The following is a 16805-nucleotide window of genomic DNA, read 5'->3' as shown; positions in this document are numbered from 1 at the left end:
CGCACAGGCTCGGTAGTCGTGGCTCATGGGCTTAGTTGCCCTGCAGCGTGTCATGAGGGATCTTAGTTTGCAGACCAGGGATCCAACCCATGTCCCCTGCATTGATAGGTGGATTCTAAGAGGCACATAACCCAGGGAAAATGCCTGAGTTGAATCTTCAGTAGTACCTTCTGTAATCTTCAGTAATGCAATAATATTATGCATTAAAAGTTTAAATCAGTGAAGTTACCTAGCAAGAGTTAGATGTGATCTTACTGATCTCTGGCATATATAGTTTAACACAAACTACTCACAAGGCCATGGTAACTTGATTTTTAAATCAGCTTGTTATATTTTTTCACAGGACCTTGCATTTATAGTGTATCTAATTCTTGAATGAAAGAACAAAGGAAAATATATGCAGTAAATATAACAGACTATTATATACATATATCATTTTATAAAGTACTTACATGTTGAAAATCAGACTTACCCCAAAAATGGGAACATAAATATACATGTCCTGAAAGAAAATAAAGTTTGTGAACAGACATGGGAAAATGTTCTGGATACCCAGGTATCAGTTCAGTTCAGTCACTCAGTGTCCGACTCTTTGCAACCCCATGAATCTCAGCATGCCAGGCCTCCCTGTCCATCACCAACTCCCAGAGTTTACTAAGACTCATGTCCATCGAGTCAGTCATGCCATCCAGCCATCTCATCCTCTGTCATCCCCTTCTTCTGCCCCAGCATCAGGGTCTTTTCCAATGAGTCAACTCTTTGCATGAGGTGGCCAAAGTACTGGAGTTTCAGCTTCAGCATCAGTCCTTCCAATGAACACCCAGGACTGATCTCCTTTAGGATGGACTGGATCTCCTTGCAGTCCAAGGGACTCTCAAGAGTCTTTTCCAACACTACAGTTCAAAAGCATCAATTCTTCTACGCTCAGCTTTCTTTATAGTTCAACTCTCACATCCATACGTGACCACTGGAAAAACCATAGCCTTGACTAGACAGACCTTTGTTGACAAAGTAATGTCTCTGCTTTTTAATATGCTGTCTAGGTTGGTCATAACTTTCCTTCCCAGGAGTAAGCATCTTTTAATTTCATGGCTTCAGTCACCATCTGCAGTGATTTTGGAGCCCCCAAAAATAAAGTCTGACACTGTTTCCACTGTTTCCCCATCTATTTCCAATGAAGTGATGGGACCAGATGCCATGATACCCAGGTATAGAGGTAATATAATTACAGTTAATTTCCAGTGCTAGAAGGAATACCGTAGAAGCATTCTTTTAAAGGAATTTATAATTCTTTTGAATTATAAAGATTCAAAAGAATCTTTTGAAAGATTTTATGACTCCTTTGGAAGTGAATTAAAGATGTCTCTTAAGCTGTCACACATTTCTGGTTCTCAGGTAGGGATTAATTTTTATGTCATTTGTTTATTGAAGTACACTTCGTGTACAATAAAATCCATCCTATTTAGTATATAGTTCTCTAAGTTTTGATGAACATAAGCAGTAATTTAACCACCACTACAATATAGATGGAATGAAAAACTCCTGTATTGCCCCTTTGCATTCTCTCAGCGCCCACCCTCTGGCAATCACTGGTCCCTTATCTGTCCTTACATTTTTTTAGGCATTAGTCTTATAGTGAAAATTCTGAAGCAGTGCCAATGTCCATCAGCAAAGTGTTTATGTAAATTGATAGTATCTGTGTAGTTCATGTAGACTATGTACACGGAACATGACAGAATGACTCACATGTAGGTGAAAAGCAGGAAACAGTTGTATATTTTCTGATTACAACTTTAGAAAAATATACTATGTAAAAAGACTTGGAGACATGACATAGTTGCTTTAAAATTATGCTTTTCGGACTTCCCTGGTGGCACGTTGGATAAGAATCTGCCTGCCAGTGCAGGGGACATGGGTTCAGTCCCTGGTCCAGGAAGGTTTCACAGGCAGAGCAGTTAACTCTGTGGACCCCAACTTCTGAATCTGCTCCAGAGCCCGCGTGCGGCAGCTGCCCTGCCTGCGTGCCACAGCTCCCGAAAGCCGGTCCTCCGCAATGGGAGAAGCAGCGGCGGGCAGAAGCCTGCACGCTGCAGCAAAGAGCGGCCCCTGTTTGTGGCAACTAGAGAAAGGCCGTGCAAAGCAACGAAGACCCAGTGAAGCCAGAAATGAATAAATAAAACTAGGCTTTTGTTTTGGATTTTGGTGGGATTTTTTTTTTTACCTATTGTCTAAACTTGTAAGTAAAGAACTAGGCTATACTTTGAAGATTTTTTTAGGGCTCCTAGGGCAGGGGCATGAAAGTATGGTGGTTATATACTTGTTAGAATAAAGACTATATCCTCCAGCTAAGATTTTACTTTTTAAAGTTATTTTGTCCTTATTTGAAATAATGTTTTGTGATATCTGGTGTTAAAAATTTAAGAATCTACCTTAGCTTTGATATTGTGCTAACTGCTATCTGGGATGCAAAGGAAATACAGGCTCTGTGTACTTTAGGAATAGGCCGTTTAGGTCAGAAAACCTATTTGTGAGGCCAGAACATATGTTACTTCCCTTGTGGCCCAGAAAATAAACAATCTGCTTTCAATATGGGAGACTTGGGTTCCATCCCCGGGTCAGGAAGATCCCCTGGAGAAGGGAATGCCTACCCATTCCAGTATTCTTGCCTGGAGAATTCGATGGACAGAGGAGCCCGACAGGCTACAAACTTACATTGTTGCAAAGTCGAACACAACTGAACAACTACTACAACAACAACAACATATTATGTGGGCTTCTCCAGTGGCTCAGTGGCAAAGAATCCACCTGCCAACGCAGGAGATGTGAGCTTGATCCTTGGATTGGGAAGGTCCTCTGGAGAAGGAAGTGTCATCCCAGACCAGTATTCTTGGCCTGGGAAATCCCAGGGACAGAGGAGCCTGGGGGGCTACAGTCCATGGGGTCACAAAGAGTTGAACACGACTTAGTGCCTAAACAACAGCAGCAGCATACTATGTAATGTATTACACAAGGTATTATATGAGTACTTATCAGGATGAGTGAAACATTCATTCACCAGACAGTCTCAAAATGATAAATTAGTATAACCAAGAAAACCTCTTTGAGCAGCTAAAATCTGTTGAAACATGGCAGAAAAGTTAAAAAAGTAAAGAAGGAGGAGTATATTATAGGAAAATTAAGAGGCACGGAGGTGGAGATAAGCAGGGCTGTTTGTGGGGCTGGAAGAGGTAACGCAGGATAGAGGGATTGGAAGGCTAAGCAGCTTCTCTGTCTTGGGTATAGCAGGTATTGATAATGTCTTTTGGGTCAGAGTGGGTGTTGGTAAACTGTGTCCCAGAGGTCAAATTCTGCCCACCCCCCAAAAAAAAAAAAACAAAACAACAAATTCTGCCCACCCCCTGCTTTTGTATTGCTTGAAAGCTAAGATAGGGTTTTTGTATTTTTTAGTGGTTGAAAAAAATGAATAATATTTCAGGACACAAAACCTGTATTTTAGCTTCCATAAATAAAGTTTTGTTGGATAACAGCCATTCTGTTAATTTAACCAATTGCCTGTGGATACTTTTTGTTATATGGTAGAGTTGAGTGATTACAACAAAGACCGTATGGCCTGCAAAACCTTGAGTACCATCTAGTCCTTTACAGATCAAGTCTGTGGCTCCTGGGCTAGATACACAGAGCAGCGTTCATATTGGAGGTAACGAGAAGTGAAGCTGGAGAAGTTGGGTAGGGAAATATTTCTCTTTTCAAAAATCTATTTCCTGTAGTGTTTCTTCTTATGTGTGTTTCCACTACCAAGATTAAACTTAACTTCACATAACATGCCTTCTGAAACTGTAGATGTCTGCTTTGTTGCTTTCTCACCCTCTCACAGATAATGATTTGAGAATCAGTGCTGTAGAATTTTGAAATCTTAAAGATTTTCAGCTGTTTCCTCAGAGGAAGCATAAAAGCTTTTGAGTTGGAAAGTAATGTGATTGGTAGACGTTTTGTTACGAGGTTTGATTTTATTAGAAATAACTTATTCATAGGAGTAGAGTATGACTATCATTTAAAATACCACCTTAGATATGTGCAGTACATTGAAATGGCAAATGGGAGGCATGGATTTTGATTTTCATACTAATTCCTCTGGTTTCTATTTGTAGAACAAGTTTATCTTCTCTACTTTGCATAGTTACTAATATAAGATTACAAGAGGGCTGCTGCTGCTGCTAAGTCGCTTCAGTCGTGTCAGACTCTGTGCGACCCCATAGATGGCAGCCCACCAGGCAAGAACACTGGAGGGGTTGCCATTTCCTTCTCCAATGCATGAAAGTGAAAAGTGAAAGTGAAGTCGCTCAGTCGTGTCCGACTCTTCGAGACCCCATGGACTGCAGCCTACCAGGCTCCTCCGTCCATGGGATTTTCCAGGCGAGAGAACTGGAGTGGGGTGCCATCGCCTTCTCCGTACAAGAGGGCAGTGGTTAATACAGTGGTTAATACTGGTACCTTTTTTCTTCATTTATATCTGCTTTTTATTATTCACTTCTAGTTTCTCTAGGCTTACTTTACCTTTTTCTGTATAACTTCATGAGATGGAAACTTAGCTGTTTTTCAAACATCCTTTCTTTTCTAATGTACATTTAAGCATACTTTTAGACATATCCCATAAGATTTTTTATTTAATGTTTTTATGTCATCCAGTTAAAAATATTTTCTGCTATCCTTTGGGATTCCTCCTTTGACCCATGTGCTATTTAGAAGTATATTTTTAAATTTCAAGGATGTGGAGATTTTTCTAGGGTGTTTTTTTTTCCAGCTGTGCTGGGTCTTTGTTGCTGTACACAGGCTTTCTCTAGTTGAGGCACTCTAGGGCAGGGGCTTCTCACTGCATCAGCTTCTTCTGTTGCAGCTCCCAGGCTCTAAAGTGAAGGCTCAGTAGCTGCGGTGCACAGGCTTAGTTGCCTTGTGGCATGTGGGATCTTCCTGGACCAGGGGTTGAACCTGTGTCCCCCTGCATTGGCAGGTGGATTCTTAACCACTGGACCACCAGGGAACTCCCATTTGTTTTTAATCTAACTTGTATTGTGAACTTAGAATATATTCAGTGGTTTCAGTCCCTAGACGTTTATGTGAGTCTCATTTTATGGCCTAGAATGCGGTCAATATTTATATATGCTCCAAGTATCCTTTGCAAAAAAAATGAAACTCTATAGTGTTCATTATGCAAAGTCAAATGTGCCTTAGGAAGTATTACTACAAACAAAGCTAGTGGAGGTGATGGAATTCCAATTGAGCTGTTTCAGATCCTAAAAGATGATGCTGTGAAAGTGCTGCCCTCAATATGCCAGCAAATGTGGAAAACTCAGCAGTGGCCACAGGACTGGAAAAGGTCAGGTTTCGTTCCAATCGCAAAGAAAGGCAATGCCAAAGAATGCTCAAACTACTGCACAATTGCACTCATCTCACGCACTAGTAAAGTAATGCTCAAAATTCTCCAAGCCAGGCTTCAACAGTATGTGAACTATGAACTTCCAGATGTTCAAGCTGGATTTAGAAAAGGCAGAGGAACCAGAAATCAAATTGCCAACATCTGCTGAATCATCGAAAAAGCAAGAGAGTTCCAGAAAAACATCTACTTCTGCTTTATTGACTATGCCAAAGCCTTTGACTGTATGGATCACAACAAATTATGGAAAATTCTTAAAGAGATGGGAATACCAGGCCACCTTTCCTGTCTCCTGAGAAATCTGTATGCAGGTCAGGAAGCAACAGTTAGAATTGGAAATGGAACAACAGACTGGTTTCAAATCAGGAAAGGAGTATATAACAGTAGTATATTGTCACCCTGCTTATTTAACTTACAAGCAGAGTACATCATGAGAAATACCGGACTGGATGAAGCACAAGCTGGCATCAAGATTGCTGGGAGAAATATCAATAACCTCAGATATGCAGATGACACCACCCTTATGGCAGAAAGTGAAGAGGAACTAAAGAGCCTCTTGATGAAAGTGAAAGAGGAGAGTGAAAAAGTTGGCGTAAAGCTCAACATTCAGAAAACTTAAGATCATGGCATCCAGTCCCATCACTTCATGGGAAATAGATGGGGAAACAGTGTCAGACTTTATTTTTTTGGGCTCCGAAATCACTGCAGATGGTGACTGCAGCCATGAAATTAAAAGATGCTTGCTCCTTGGAAGAAAAGTTATGACCAACCTAGACAGTATATTAAAAAGCAGAGACATTACTTGGCCAACAAAGGCCCGCCTAGGCAAAGCTATGGTTTTTCCTGTGGTCATGTATGGATGTGAGAGTTGGACTATAAAGAAAGCTGAATGCCGAAGAATTGATGCTTTTGAACTGTGGTGTTGGAGAAGAGTCCTGAGAGTCCCTTGGACTGTAAGGAGATCCAACCAGTCCATCCTAAAGGAAATCGGTTCTGAATATTCATTGGAAGGACTGATGCTGAAGCTGAAACTCCAGTACTCTGGCCACCTGACACAAACAACTGACTCATTGGAAAAGACCCTGATGCTGGGAAAGATTGAAGGCGGGAGGAGAAGGGGATGACAGATGGCATCACCAACTCAATGGACATGAGTCTGAGTGAACTCTGGGAATTGGTGATGGACAGGGAGGCCTGGCGTACTGCAGTTCATGGGGTCTTAAAGAGTTGGACACGACTGAGCGACTGAACTGAACTGATCGTGTTCATTTAATTTTCTGTATCATTACTTATTTTGGTCTTCTATATTGAGAAAGATGTGTTGAAATGTATTGTGAGTGGATTTATCTGATTTTCTTTGTAGTTCTGTTGATTTTTGCTTTATTTTGTTGTGTTTTTATTTGAAAACAAACTTAAAATTATATCTTTATGTTGTTTTGAATTTTATTATAAAATGTTTCTTTATCTCTAAACATGCATTTTGTTTTACAGTCTACTTAATCTGATATTTTACTATCAGATAGCATTCTTATGGTTAGTTTTTGCATAAGAGTATATATATATGTTTTCATCATTTTACATCAGTCTTTTTCTGTTCTTACATTTAAGGTATTTCTCATGTAAGCAGCATGTAGTTGAGTTTTATGTGTTTGTATTTTAATCTGATAGTTTTTGTATTTTAATGGCACATTTAATTTGTTGTATTTAATATAACTACTTAACGTATTTGGGTTTTAATCTCCTAGCTACTTACTAATTTTTATTTTTCCAGCTATTTTGTAGTCTTTGTTTCTGTCATTTGGATTAGTTTTCATTTTTTTTTTTTCTGTATTGTAGGATATGTAGTAATTATCTGCATGTATACCCTCTATTATTTTAGTGGTTCTTCTAGATAGTACTACTTTGACTTTTTAAAGGCTAACATAAATTACTAATTTTACCTTTTTCTAAGCAAGGCAGAAATCTTAGAATACTTTAACTCGTTACCATCATTCAGTTCAGTTCAGTTCAGTCGCTCAGTTGTGCCCAACTCTTTGCGACCCCATGAATCGCAGCATGCCAGGCCTCCCTATCCATCACCAACTCCCGGAGTTTTACTCAGACTCATGTCCATCGAGTCAGTGATGCCATCCAGCCATCTCATCCTCTGTCGTCCCCTTCTCCTCCTGCCCCCAATCCCTCCCAGCATCAGAGTCCTTTCCAGTGAGTCAGCTCTTCGCATGAGGTGGCCAAAGTACTGGAGTTTCAGCTTTAGTATCATTCCTACCAAAGAAATTCCAGGGCTGATCTTCAGAATGTACTGGTTGGATCTCCTTGCAGTCCAGGGGACTCTCAAGAGTCTTCTCCAACACCACACTTCAAAAGCATCAATTCTTTGGCGCTCAGTTTTCTTCACAGTCCAACTCTCACATCCATACATGACCATGGGAAAAACCATAGCCTTGACTAGACGGACCTTTGTTGGCAAAGTAATGTCTCTGCTTTTGAATATGCTCTCTAGGTTGGTCATAACTTTGCTTCCAAGGAGTAAGCGTCTTTTAATTTCATGGCTACAGTCACCATCTGCAGTGATTTCAGAGCCCCCCAAAATAAAGTCTGACACTGTTTCCACTGTTTCCCCATCTATTTCCCATGAAGTGTTGGGACTGGATGCCATGATCTTTTTGTTTTCTGAATGTTGAGCTTTAAGCCAACTTTTTCACTCTCCACTTTCACTTTCATCAAGAGGCTTTTTAGTTCCTCTTCACTTTCTGCCATAAGGATGGTTTCATCTGCGTATCTGAGGTTATTGATATTTCTCCCGGCAGTCTTGGTTCCAGCTTGTGCTTCTTCCAGTCCAGCGTTTCTCATGATGTACTCTGCATGTAAGTTAAATAAGCAGGGTGACAATATACAGCCTTGACGTACTCGTTTCCCTATTTGGAACCAGTCTGTTGTTCCATGTCCAGTTCTAACTGTTGCTTCCTGACCTGCATACAGATTTCTTAAGAGGCAGGTCAGGTGGTCTGGTATTCCCATCTCTTTCAGAATTTTCCACAGTTTATTGTGATCCACACAGTCAAAGGCTTTGACATAGTCAATAAAGCAGAAATAGATGTTTTTCTGGAACTCTTGCTTTTTCCATGATCCAGCGGATGTTGGCAATTTGATCTCTGGTTCGTCTGCCTTTTCTAAAACCAGCTTGAACAACAGGAAGTTCATGGTTCACGTATTGCTGAAGCCTGGCTTGGAGAATTTTGAGCATTACTTTACTAGCGTGTGAGATGAATGCAATTGTGCGGTGGTTTGAGCATTCTTTGGCATTGCCTTTATTACTTGTATGCTATTACTATCAAGCATTTTTCTTTATACACGTCTCAAACCCTGCTATAATGTTTAAAGTCAATATTTATTTAGATATCTCACAAATAAGTTGGCATTTATTTTCTTTACTGCTTTAAGGCTTCTTTTGTTTCTGATTAGATCTTTGCCGGTCATTTCTACCTATTCTTTTAAGATTTTTCTCTTTGACTTTAGTGTTCAGTTTTGCTGTAGTGTGCCTCGGTGTAAGTTTCTTTTTTATCTAGCCTTCTTGTTTGTAAAACTTTTTAAATTTGTGGCTTAATCGTTGATCAGCTTCAGGAAATTCTCAGACTTTATCTCTGTAAATCTTGCCTTGACTTGGGCCCGTTTTCTCCCTCTGGAATTCTGGTTTTAAGTATACTAATCCTTCTGACATCCTTTCCTCTGTCTGCTATAGTCTCCTGCTTTCTCATCCTTTTACTTTCTTGCATTTTTCTGTGGATTTTCATCTGACTTATTCTCTAGTTCACTGATTCTCTATTCAACTGTGTGTGGTCTGCTTTTAAAGCCACCCATTGAGTTTTTCAGTTTTAGAATGTTCATTTGGTTCTTTTTTTTAGTTTCCAGTTTTCTAATTCTGAAAACTTTAAATCCTTCTGAATATTCTAAGCATAATTATTACATCAAAGTCTTGTGTTTGATAACTGTATTATCTAGGTCCTCTGTTAGGCTTTTCTCTTAGCTCTTATTTCTCTTGGTTTTTGTGTTGTGGCTCCTGATTTTCTCTTTTGTCCATTATGTTTGATTAGATACCAAACATTATAGATGAAGAATATGTATATAAATAAGTTGAACCCTAGTGTGATAATTGCTTCATCTAAATAGTATTTGTATTTGCTTCTGGCTTTTGATTACATATGCCAGCAGTCCCGGATTACTTTAATTCCATATCAAGATGATTTTAATTTCCATTTCAGTTCCTGTGATGACGGGTTTCTTTGCACTTCATCTTAACTCCTAGAGAGCAGCCCCACAGAGCTGTACCCTGAAGTGTAGAGGGATTTCTTAATGGGCTCTGGACTTTAGCATTCTCCTCTAACCCTCCAAGATCAAAAGCTCTCCTCAGTTTTTCAGCTGCCTCTTCCACAATCAGTAGAGGTCATTGGGGGAAATTTCCCCAAATTTTGGACTTAACTATTTTTTTTTATTCTCCTGGATGTTGTCTCCATGTGAGCTCTTACCTACTGTCATACTGTCATTTTTTAAAACACACTTCTCAGCTTTTCTAGTTCTTAGCAGGAGGGGATCCTATTACCGCTGCCGTTACTAGATGTGAGTCTCTTAGTCCTTTAAAAAAATAAAACAAAAACCATTTTTTTCAGCATATGGTGTATTCAAAATATATGTATATTCTGCATTTTTCCAAAACAGCAATTCAGTTAATTAAAAGACTAGCTTTTGCTGCATTTTTATTTTTGATTTTATTACTATGAATGGAGAAGAATGCCATCTAAGCCTTCTCTTTATTACACTATTTCTTAGAGAAAAAGGAAGTATTGTGGATCCTTAATTCAAGAACGTTTTAAAAATATACTTAGTAGTAGTCATGTTTAATTGAAACTATTTTGAGCAAATAAACAGTAGTCAGAAGTTCTGGGCTCTTGAGTGCTTGGTTACTGTACACATTGCTGAAACCTTCTATCAGACGCTGTGAAATGCTGAGTCAGAATAAATATACAGATGTTGTCAATGTAATCCCTGTAGATACAGAAGACAAATAAGCAGGATGCATTTGTGAAGAGATTAAAGTTCTATTATAACTTGTGCTTTTTTGAATTTTAGTTGTAGATTTGTAATGTGAAGGATTCAGATTTAAACCTCTTTCTAGAACACATCCTGCACCTGGGGTTCCCATGGCCACCCCCACGTTTGGAGTTAACATACAGTCGTACTCATTGCTGAGATTTCTTCCAGTGATGTAGTAAGGACATAAATCTGGATCATGAGAGGAAAGGTACAGGTGGGTCCAGGGGACTCTTGGCAGGCTTGTTTATGCTCTGTCCTTCTTGTGAGAGGTCACTCAGAGCACAGTCTTCTAGCAACGTAAATGTATGCGTGTGATGTTCCTGCCCAGGGAATCCCATTGGGTTGATTAGAAGCTCCATGCCTGAGTTTTGATTGGGTGCTGGTTACGTAGGCATCCTCTGCTGAGCACATATTCAGAATTCCAGCCTCCTGGAAGGAAAGCAGATAGTCCTCATGAATTTACCCTTATCATTTAGGGAAACTTAGATCTTGGAACTGTTTACCAAGCAGCATTCCAGATGCCAGCCAAGGACCATCCTTGCAAGCAGGTCTTTCTAAGAATAGCTGTCTCAGCCAGCTAGGTTAGCTCTTTTCCACACAAATGCCTAAAGTGACTCACTATTGAAATTTTCTGTAAACACTATGTGAATACCAAAGGTCTCCATGATAATTTCTGTTTTGATCATAAGTAGAATGTTTATCATTAAATTTAGGTAGCTAAAGTAACTTCAGTGGTTATTATGTCTTAGTATGTTCCATCCATACAGGGCTTTTTATTAATGTGCCAGTGCCTGTTGTCAGTTTTAATCCATGTGTGGGAAGAAGCGGACAGTATTAGAACATTTCGTACATCTAAAAAGAATGTTTAAGAAACTTAAATTACAGTGGGAAGTAATGCATTATGAAAGGATACTTCAGATGTCTCCTTTTAAAGTTCATATTCAACCACCCATATGTTTTTTAGATTTCAGTGGATTTGTTTTTCTTATGGGAGTTTTTTGAAGAAAGTTCTTTGTTACCAGTATTTTTTACTAAAGCTGAAGTTCACTTGGCAACCTGGAAATACTGAAAAAATAACTTCTCACTCTTAGACTCAAATTGAAGAATCTTAGATACTTATAGAGTAGATTTCTTGTTTATAAATGGGGAATCTGACTCAAAGTTACGTGACTGTCAGCAAAACTGCACAGCTGGTTAATTTCATCAGTTTTTAGTTGTAGAATATACACTTGAAAACAACAAAAAATACCAAAAGGGCCATGGACTAATTTTGAATTCATTTAGTAACTTTGAATATCTTTTCATGCCTAATTTGGTCATTTCATTTATTCAGAGAACTTAACCAATATTGTTTTTCCCTTGCTGTGTGTCAGACATTAATTTTAGGTGCTGGGGATCTTTTTTCTTATTTGGAATCAAATTAAAGAATGTCTCATTGAGGGTGGCTTGGAGCTGCCTACTTTTCTTTAGATTTTAAAGTACACTTATGTATTACATTGTATCCCGGTTCCTCAAAATATGTTATTTCTTTTTTCCTTCTCTAAGGTAATACTGCATTGCATGATTGTGCGGAGTCTGGAAGTTTGGACATTATGAAGATGCTTCTTATGTATTGTGCCAAGATGGAAAAGGATGGTTATGGAATGACTCCCCTTCTCTCTGCAAGTGTGACTGGTCACACAAATATTGTGGATTTTCTGACTCACCATGCACAGACCAGCAAGACAGAACGGATCAATGCACTAGAGCTCCTGGGAGCTACATTTGTAGACAAAAAAAGAGACCTCCTTGGGGCTTTGAAATACTGGAAAAAGGCAATGAACATGAGGTACAGTGATAGGACTAATATCATTAGCAAACCAGTACCGCAGACACTAATAATGGCTTATGATTACGCCAAAGAGGTGAACAGTGCAGAAGAGCTAGAAGGTCTTATTGCTGATCCTGATGAGATGAGAATGCAGGCACTGTTAATTAGAGAACGCATTCTCGGTCCTTCTCATCCTGACACCTCTTACTATATTAGATATAGAGGTGCTGTCTATGCAGACTCTGGAAATTTCAAACGATGCATCAACCTATGGAAGTATGCTTTGGATATGCAGCAGAACAATTTGGACCCTCTCAGCCCAATGACCGCCAGCAGCCTGTTATCTTTTGCAGAACTGTTCTCTTTCATGCTGCAGGATAGGGCTAAAGGCCTGCTGGGCACCACTGTTACCTTTGATGATCTTATGGGCATACTGTGCAAAAGTGTCCTTGAAATAGAGCGAGCTATCAAACAAACTCAGTGTCCAGCTGACCCATTACAGTTAAATAAGGCTCTTTCCATCATTTTGCACTTGATTTGCTTATTAGAAAAAGTTCCTTGTACTCTAGAACAGGACCATTTCAAAAAGCAGACTATATACAGGTTTCTTAAGCTGCATCCAAGGGGAAAGAATAACTTCAGCCCTCTTCATCTGGCTGTGGACAAGAATACTACCTGTGTAGGGCGGTACCCTGTTTGTAAATTTCCATCTCTGCAAGTTACTGCAATACTGATAGAATGTGGTGCTGATGTGAACGTCAGAGACTCCGATGACAACAGTCCCCTCCATATCGCTGCTCTGAACAACCATCCAGACATCATGAATCTCCTTATTAAATCAGGTGCACATTTTGATGCCACAAACTTGCACAAACAAACTGCTAGTGATTTGCTGGATGAGAAGGAAATAGCTAAGAATTTGATCCAGCCTATAAACCATACCACGTTGCAGTGTCTTGCTGCCCGTGTCATAGTGAATCATAGAATATACTATAAAGGGCACATCCCAGAAAAGCTAGAGACCTTTGTTTCTCTTCACAGATGATATTTTGACTGTTAAAGCACGAATTGGTAACAGTTGTTTCATAAATGAGCACTGTTGTGATAACACCAGCATTCATTTAGCTTGATTCCATCGTGCTCTCATTGGCTAAAGCATTGTAAGCATCAAATTTACAGGATTGGTTTCCCAGTATTTAATATAAATATACCATATAATATATTGTTTGTGAATTACTGAGAAATGAAATGTCATATTCAGTTTCTAAAATTGTCTGCCAAAGGCTTATCCATTCTGGTTTTGTTTGTGTTTGGTGTTTGGGACAGAACCATTTTTCAGTGGTGTCTTTATACTTTTTTGATTTGTGAATTTTATACAATTGAAGGTCTTTTTTTCTGCTTCTTCCCTCTTTTCTCCAAACTTCTCTCCTGTTTCCACTTTATTTTTAACTTAACCATTTCTCCTTAGCAGTTTTTCTCCCCTCAAGGGCACATGTTAAGTTGTACAACTTTATGGACTTGTTAGCATTTGCAGTTTACCATAAGTGCTTTATCTTCTCTATGCACGGGCTTCAACTTGACTGTTGTATGTGAGCATATTTCTATGCAGCAGTTGGTCAGCTTCAACTCTGAAACACTGTTAAGTGCGTTACAAAGTTCATTTTATGAAAGCACTCTTGTAGCATGAAAATTTGTAGAGCTACAGGTTAGCTACCAGAGCTTGAGCTTTTTTGTTGTTTTTTTCTTTACATCTGAGATTTCTTTTTCTAATCCACTGAAATTATTGTGTACTAAATTTGGGAAGCAAATCTATTCTAACTCATTAACCCAGTTGAGATTTAGGTCTGTCATCTTAATATATCATGCAGTAAAAGGAAGACTCTTCACAAAGAAACACACCTTTCATGCTATGCCAGCATTGTCCTGCTTGTGCCGATGATGTGATTAAATGTAGAGAATTTGCTTAAATTTAACCTCAGAGTTTATCACACAGCTTAATGGGTCTCATTGAAATATTCAATAATTGAACTGCAAATCACTTTTAGTTACTAAAAGAGCTGAAGCATGTCAGTGGCATGATGCTTGCCAAGCCAGACCTAGGCATCTAGGATAATTAAGGTATTTTAGTCTGCAATTTACTGCCATAGTATCAAAGGTCAGTAACAGCATTCTTTCTTTCTTCAAGCTTAAGTATACCTTTGAAGATCACTTGCATGGATTTCTTTGGTCTCAATTATTTGTCACCAGAATTAAACACAAAAGGTTGCAGTGCTTCCTGTTCCTTTAATGAAAATTAACTTTTTTCTCTTTCTTTTTTTTTTTTTCCTTCCTTCCCCTTGCTTCCTCCCTTCTTTCTTTTTTTTTTTTAACAGCTTTGCTAATGCCACAGAAAGGGCTCTTTTAAGAAAAAATAAGTGAAAAGTACTAAAAAAAGTTCAGGTAATGATCATTCAGCACTTTATTGTTACTCAGAATAAAATTTATGATGGCATATTTGCCTTGCCAGTGTCTTAATAAAGTTGTTCTGAATAAAAAGCTCCTTATTGGTTTGAGAAAAACTCAGTTTACCTGTGAGTTTAATGAGCTGGATCACTTGGATTTTTGTGTTGGCATTTTATTCTGAGGGTGGATGTAGTGGTATTAAGAGTTGTCATTGCAAACAGTCATGTTAGGTTTATTTCATCTTTACTCAGTAAAAAACTTGTAATGAAGAATTGTAAATAAATAAAAAAGCTTTAGACTCACTTTCTGGTTAAAAAATTGAAGTTTAATTTTTTAAAAGATACCCTTACTCATTTTACTAGGTTGTACATTTAATTTCACCATTGAAAAAAGTGGTTTGGATATAAATGGTTACTCTCCAAACTTTTGATGAAGAGATTTGCATATCTTGTTTACTGTGGGCAAATTTGATGAAATATTTGAACTGCCACCATTTGTGATTTAGAGAAATATTCTGGAAATATCAGACATCAATTTTTGAAGTCATTTGCCTCTAACTCTGTGGTATAAGAATTATATATGCATAAACTACTTTTTAAAAAAAAAAATGAAAACTTTTAAGTATAGTAAATTTGCATTAGTTAATCTCAATAATTTACAGATGAAAGGTGAGCAATTGGATTTTAAGTGACTTAGTCCTTTTTTGGGGATGGGGTAGAAGGACTTTACATGCTCTTATAGTAAGGCACATCTCACACTACGTTATAGGTGAATTTGAATTGTGCAACTTGAGTATAAAACAAGGATTTCTTTACATTGCATTTTCCCACCTCTGACTATAGGTAACTTAGAACTATTCCTCAGTCTTGATAACTGAAATGCATTATTTCAATTAGGATACAGTTTTGTTTGCCATCTCCCCAAATGCTGTTAGGAGCTCTTGAAAAATCAGTTAGTTTAAAAGCTCAAAATTATCCATTTTATTTTAAAGGAAGTTGTTTCATAAATGTGACCTCAGGCACTGTTTAAGGCCTTTGTCAGAAAGTATTCTCAAAATTATGAGGCTGAATTTTTAAAAAACTTACATTTGTGTTGTTTTTTAAACCAACAGATAAGTAATTTAATACTTAATGACTAATTGTACTCTACTGTACACTGTAGCATGGTAATGTTGACTGGCGCTAATGTATATGATTATATTTCCATTAAAGTTCTCAGTTAGGGCCTGATGAATTTAGATGTTCCACTCTTGATCGTTTCTGTAAAAGAAATGGTAATTTTACTCAGATTAAATACCAGTCTAGTTTATAAAGACAAATGGATTATAGATTTTAAAAATAGTCCTTTTCTTCCTGTTAATTGGACAGGGACATAAGCCTACATCAGCAAAAGGTAATTTGGTGCCCAGGATGATTTTGCAGTTAAGTGATTGCTCATTTGTGAAATGACTAGCTTAAGTTTTCAAGACCCCTATCTACTGTGACTTGGGAAAACTGTTTAGGTTATATTTGAAAAAGTAGCTTTTTAAAATCATATAAGCCCAGCAGAAACCCTAGGTTGAATTTTACAGGTATAATAATCCTTGTAATTTTCCCAGAATTGTGGGGGCTGGATGAAATAATAACCATATTCTTGTGCATTTTAACAGCAGTTTTACTGCTTGGACCTTTAACCATTTGAGTTAGCTACTAAGGGAAGTAAAATTAATTGGTTGTCACGGTTGCCCGCCCCCCCCCCCCGCCCCGCCCCCATATCACTAAACAACTAGTTCCCCTGCCCTTTTGTCAATGCCCATTGTGTGTTTTTCCAAGAAGTACTGTATTCTGGTGCCAGCCAATAAATTGTCACACAATGGAAAATGATATTCATTGTAAGGTTTAATAAAATTAAATTTGCACCAAATACTAGTGTATTATTATTAACTCAATACTTGATTGATATTATCTTAGTGAACTCTTGTCTCAAAACACCCACTGGTAATGTATAGTTAGAACTCAGGAGATAGCGTTTATTATTATACTTCTGTGTGAAAAG

General features: G+C 38.2%; 1 protein-coding gene across 4 annotated transcripts in view; it reads left to right on the top strand.

The window, feature by feature from the left end:
- The window catches only part of FEM1C (fem-1 homolog C), a 29609-nt gene extending 14535 nt beyond the window's left edge, over nt 1–15074 (top strand). For all 4 annotated transcript variants that reach the window (XM_027552626.1, XM_027552629.1, XM_027552628.1 and 1 more), the window contains exon 3: nt 12065–15074. In XM_027552626.1, coding sequence (XP_027408427.1) covers nt 12065–13374 — 1310 coding nt within the window. In that variant the 3' untranslated portion in view covers nt 13375–15074. The remainder of the gene's footprint in view (nt 1–12064) is intronic.
- The last annotated feature ends 1731 nt before the right edge of the window (nt 15075–16805 follow it).

This window comes from Bos indicus x Bos taurus, chromosome 10 (assembly GCF_003369695.1).
Source record: "Bos indicus x Bos taurus breed Angus x Brahman F1 hybrid chromosome 10, Bos_hybrid_MaternalHap_v2.0, whole genome shotgun sequence".
NCBI lineage: Eukaryota > Metazoa > Chordata > Mammalia > Artiodactyla > Bovidae > Bos > Bos indicus x Bos taurus.
Note: the sequence above shows the minus strand (reverse complement) of the source record. Positions and strands in the feature narration are given on the sequence as shown.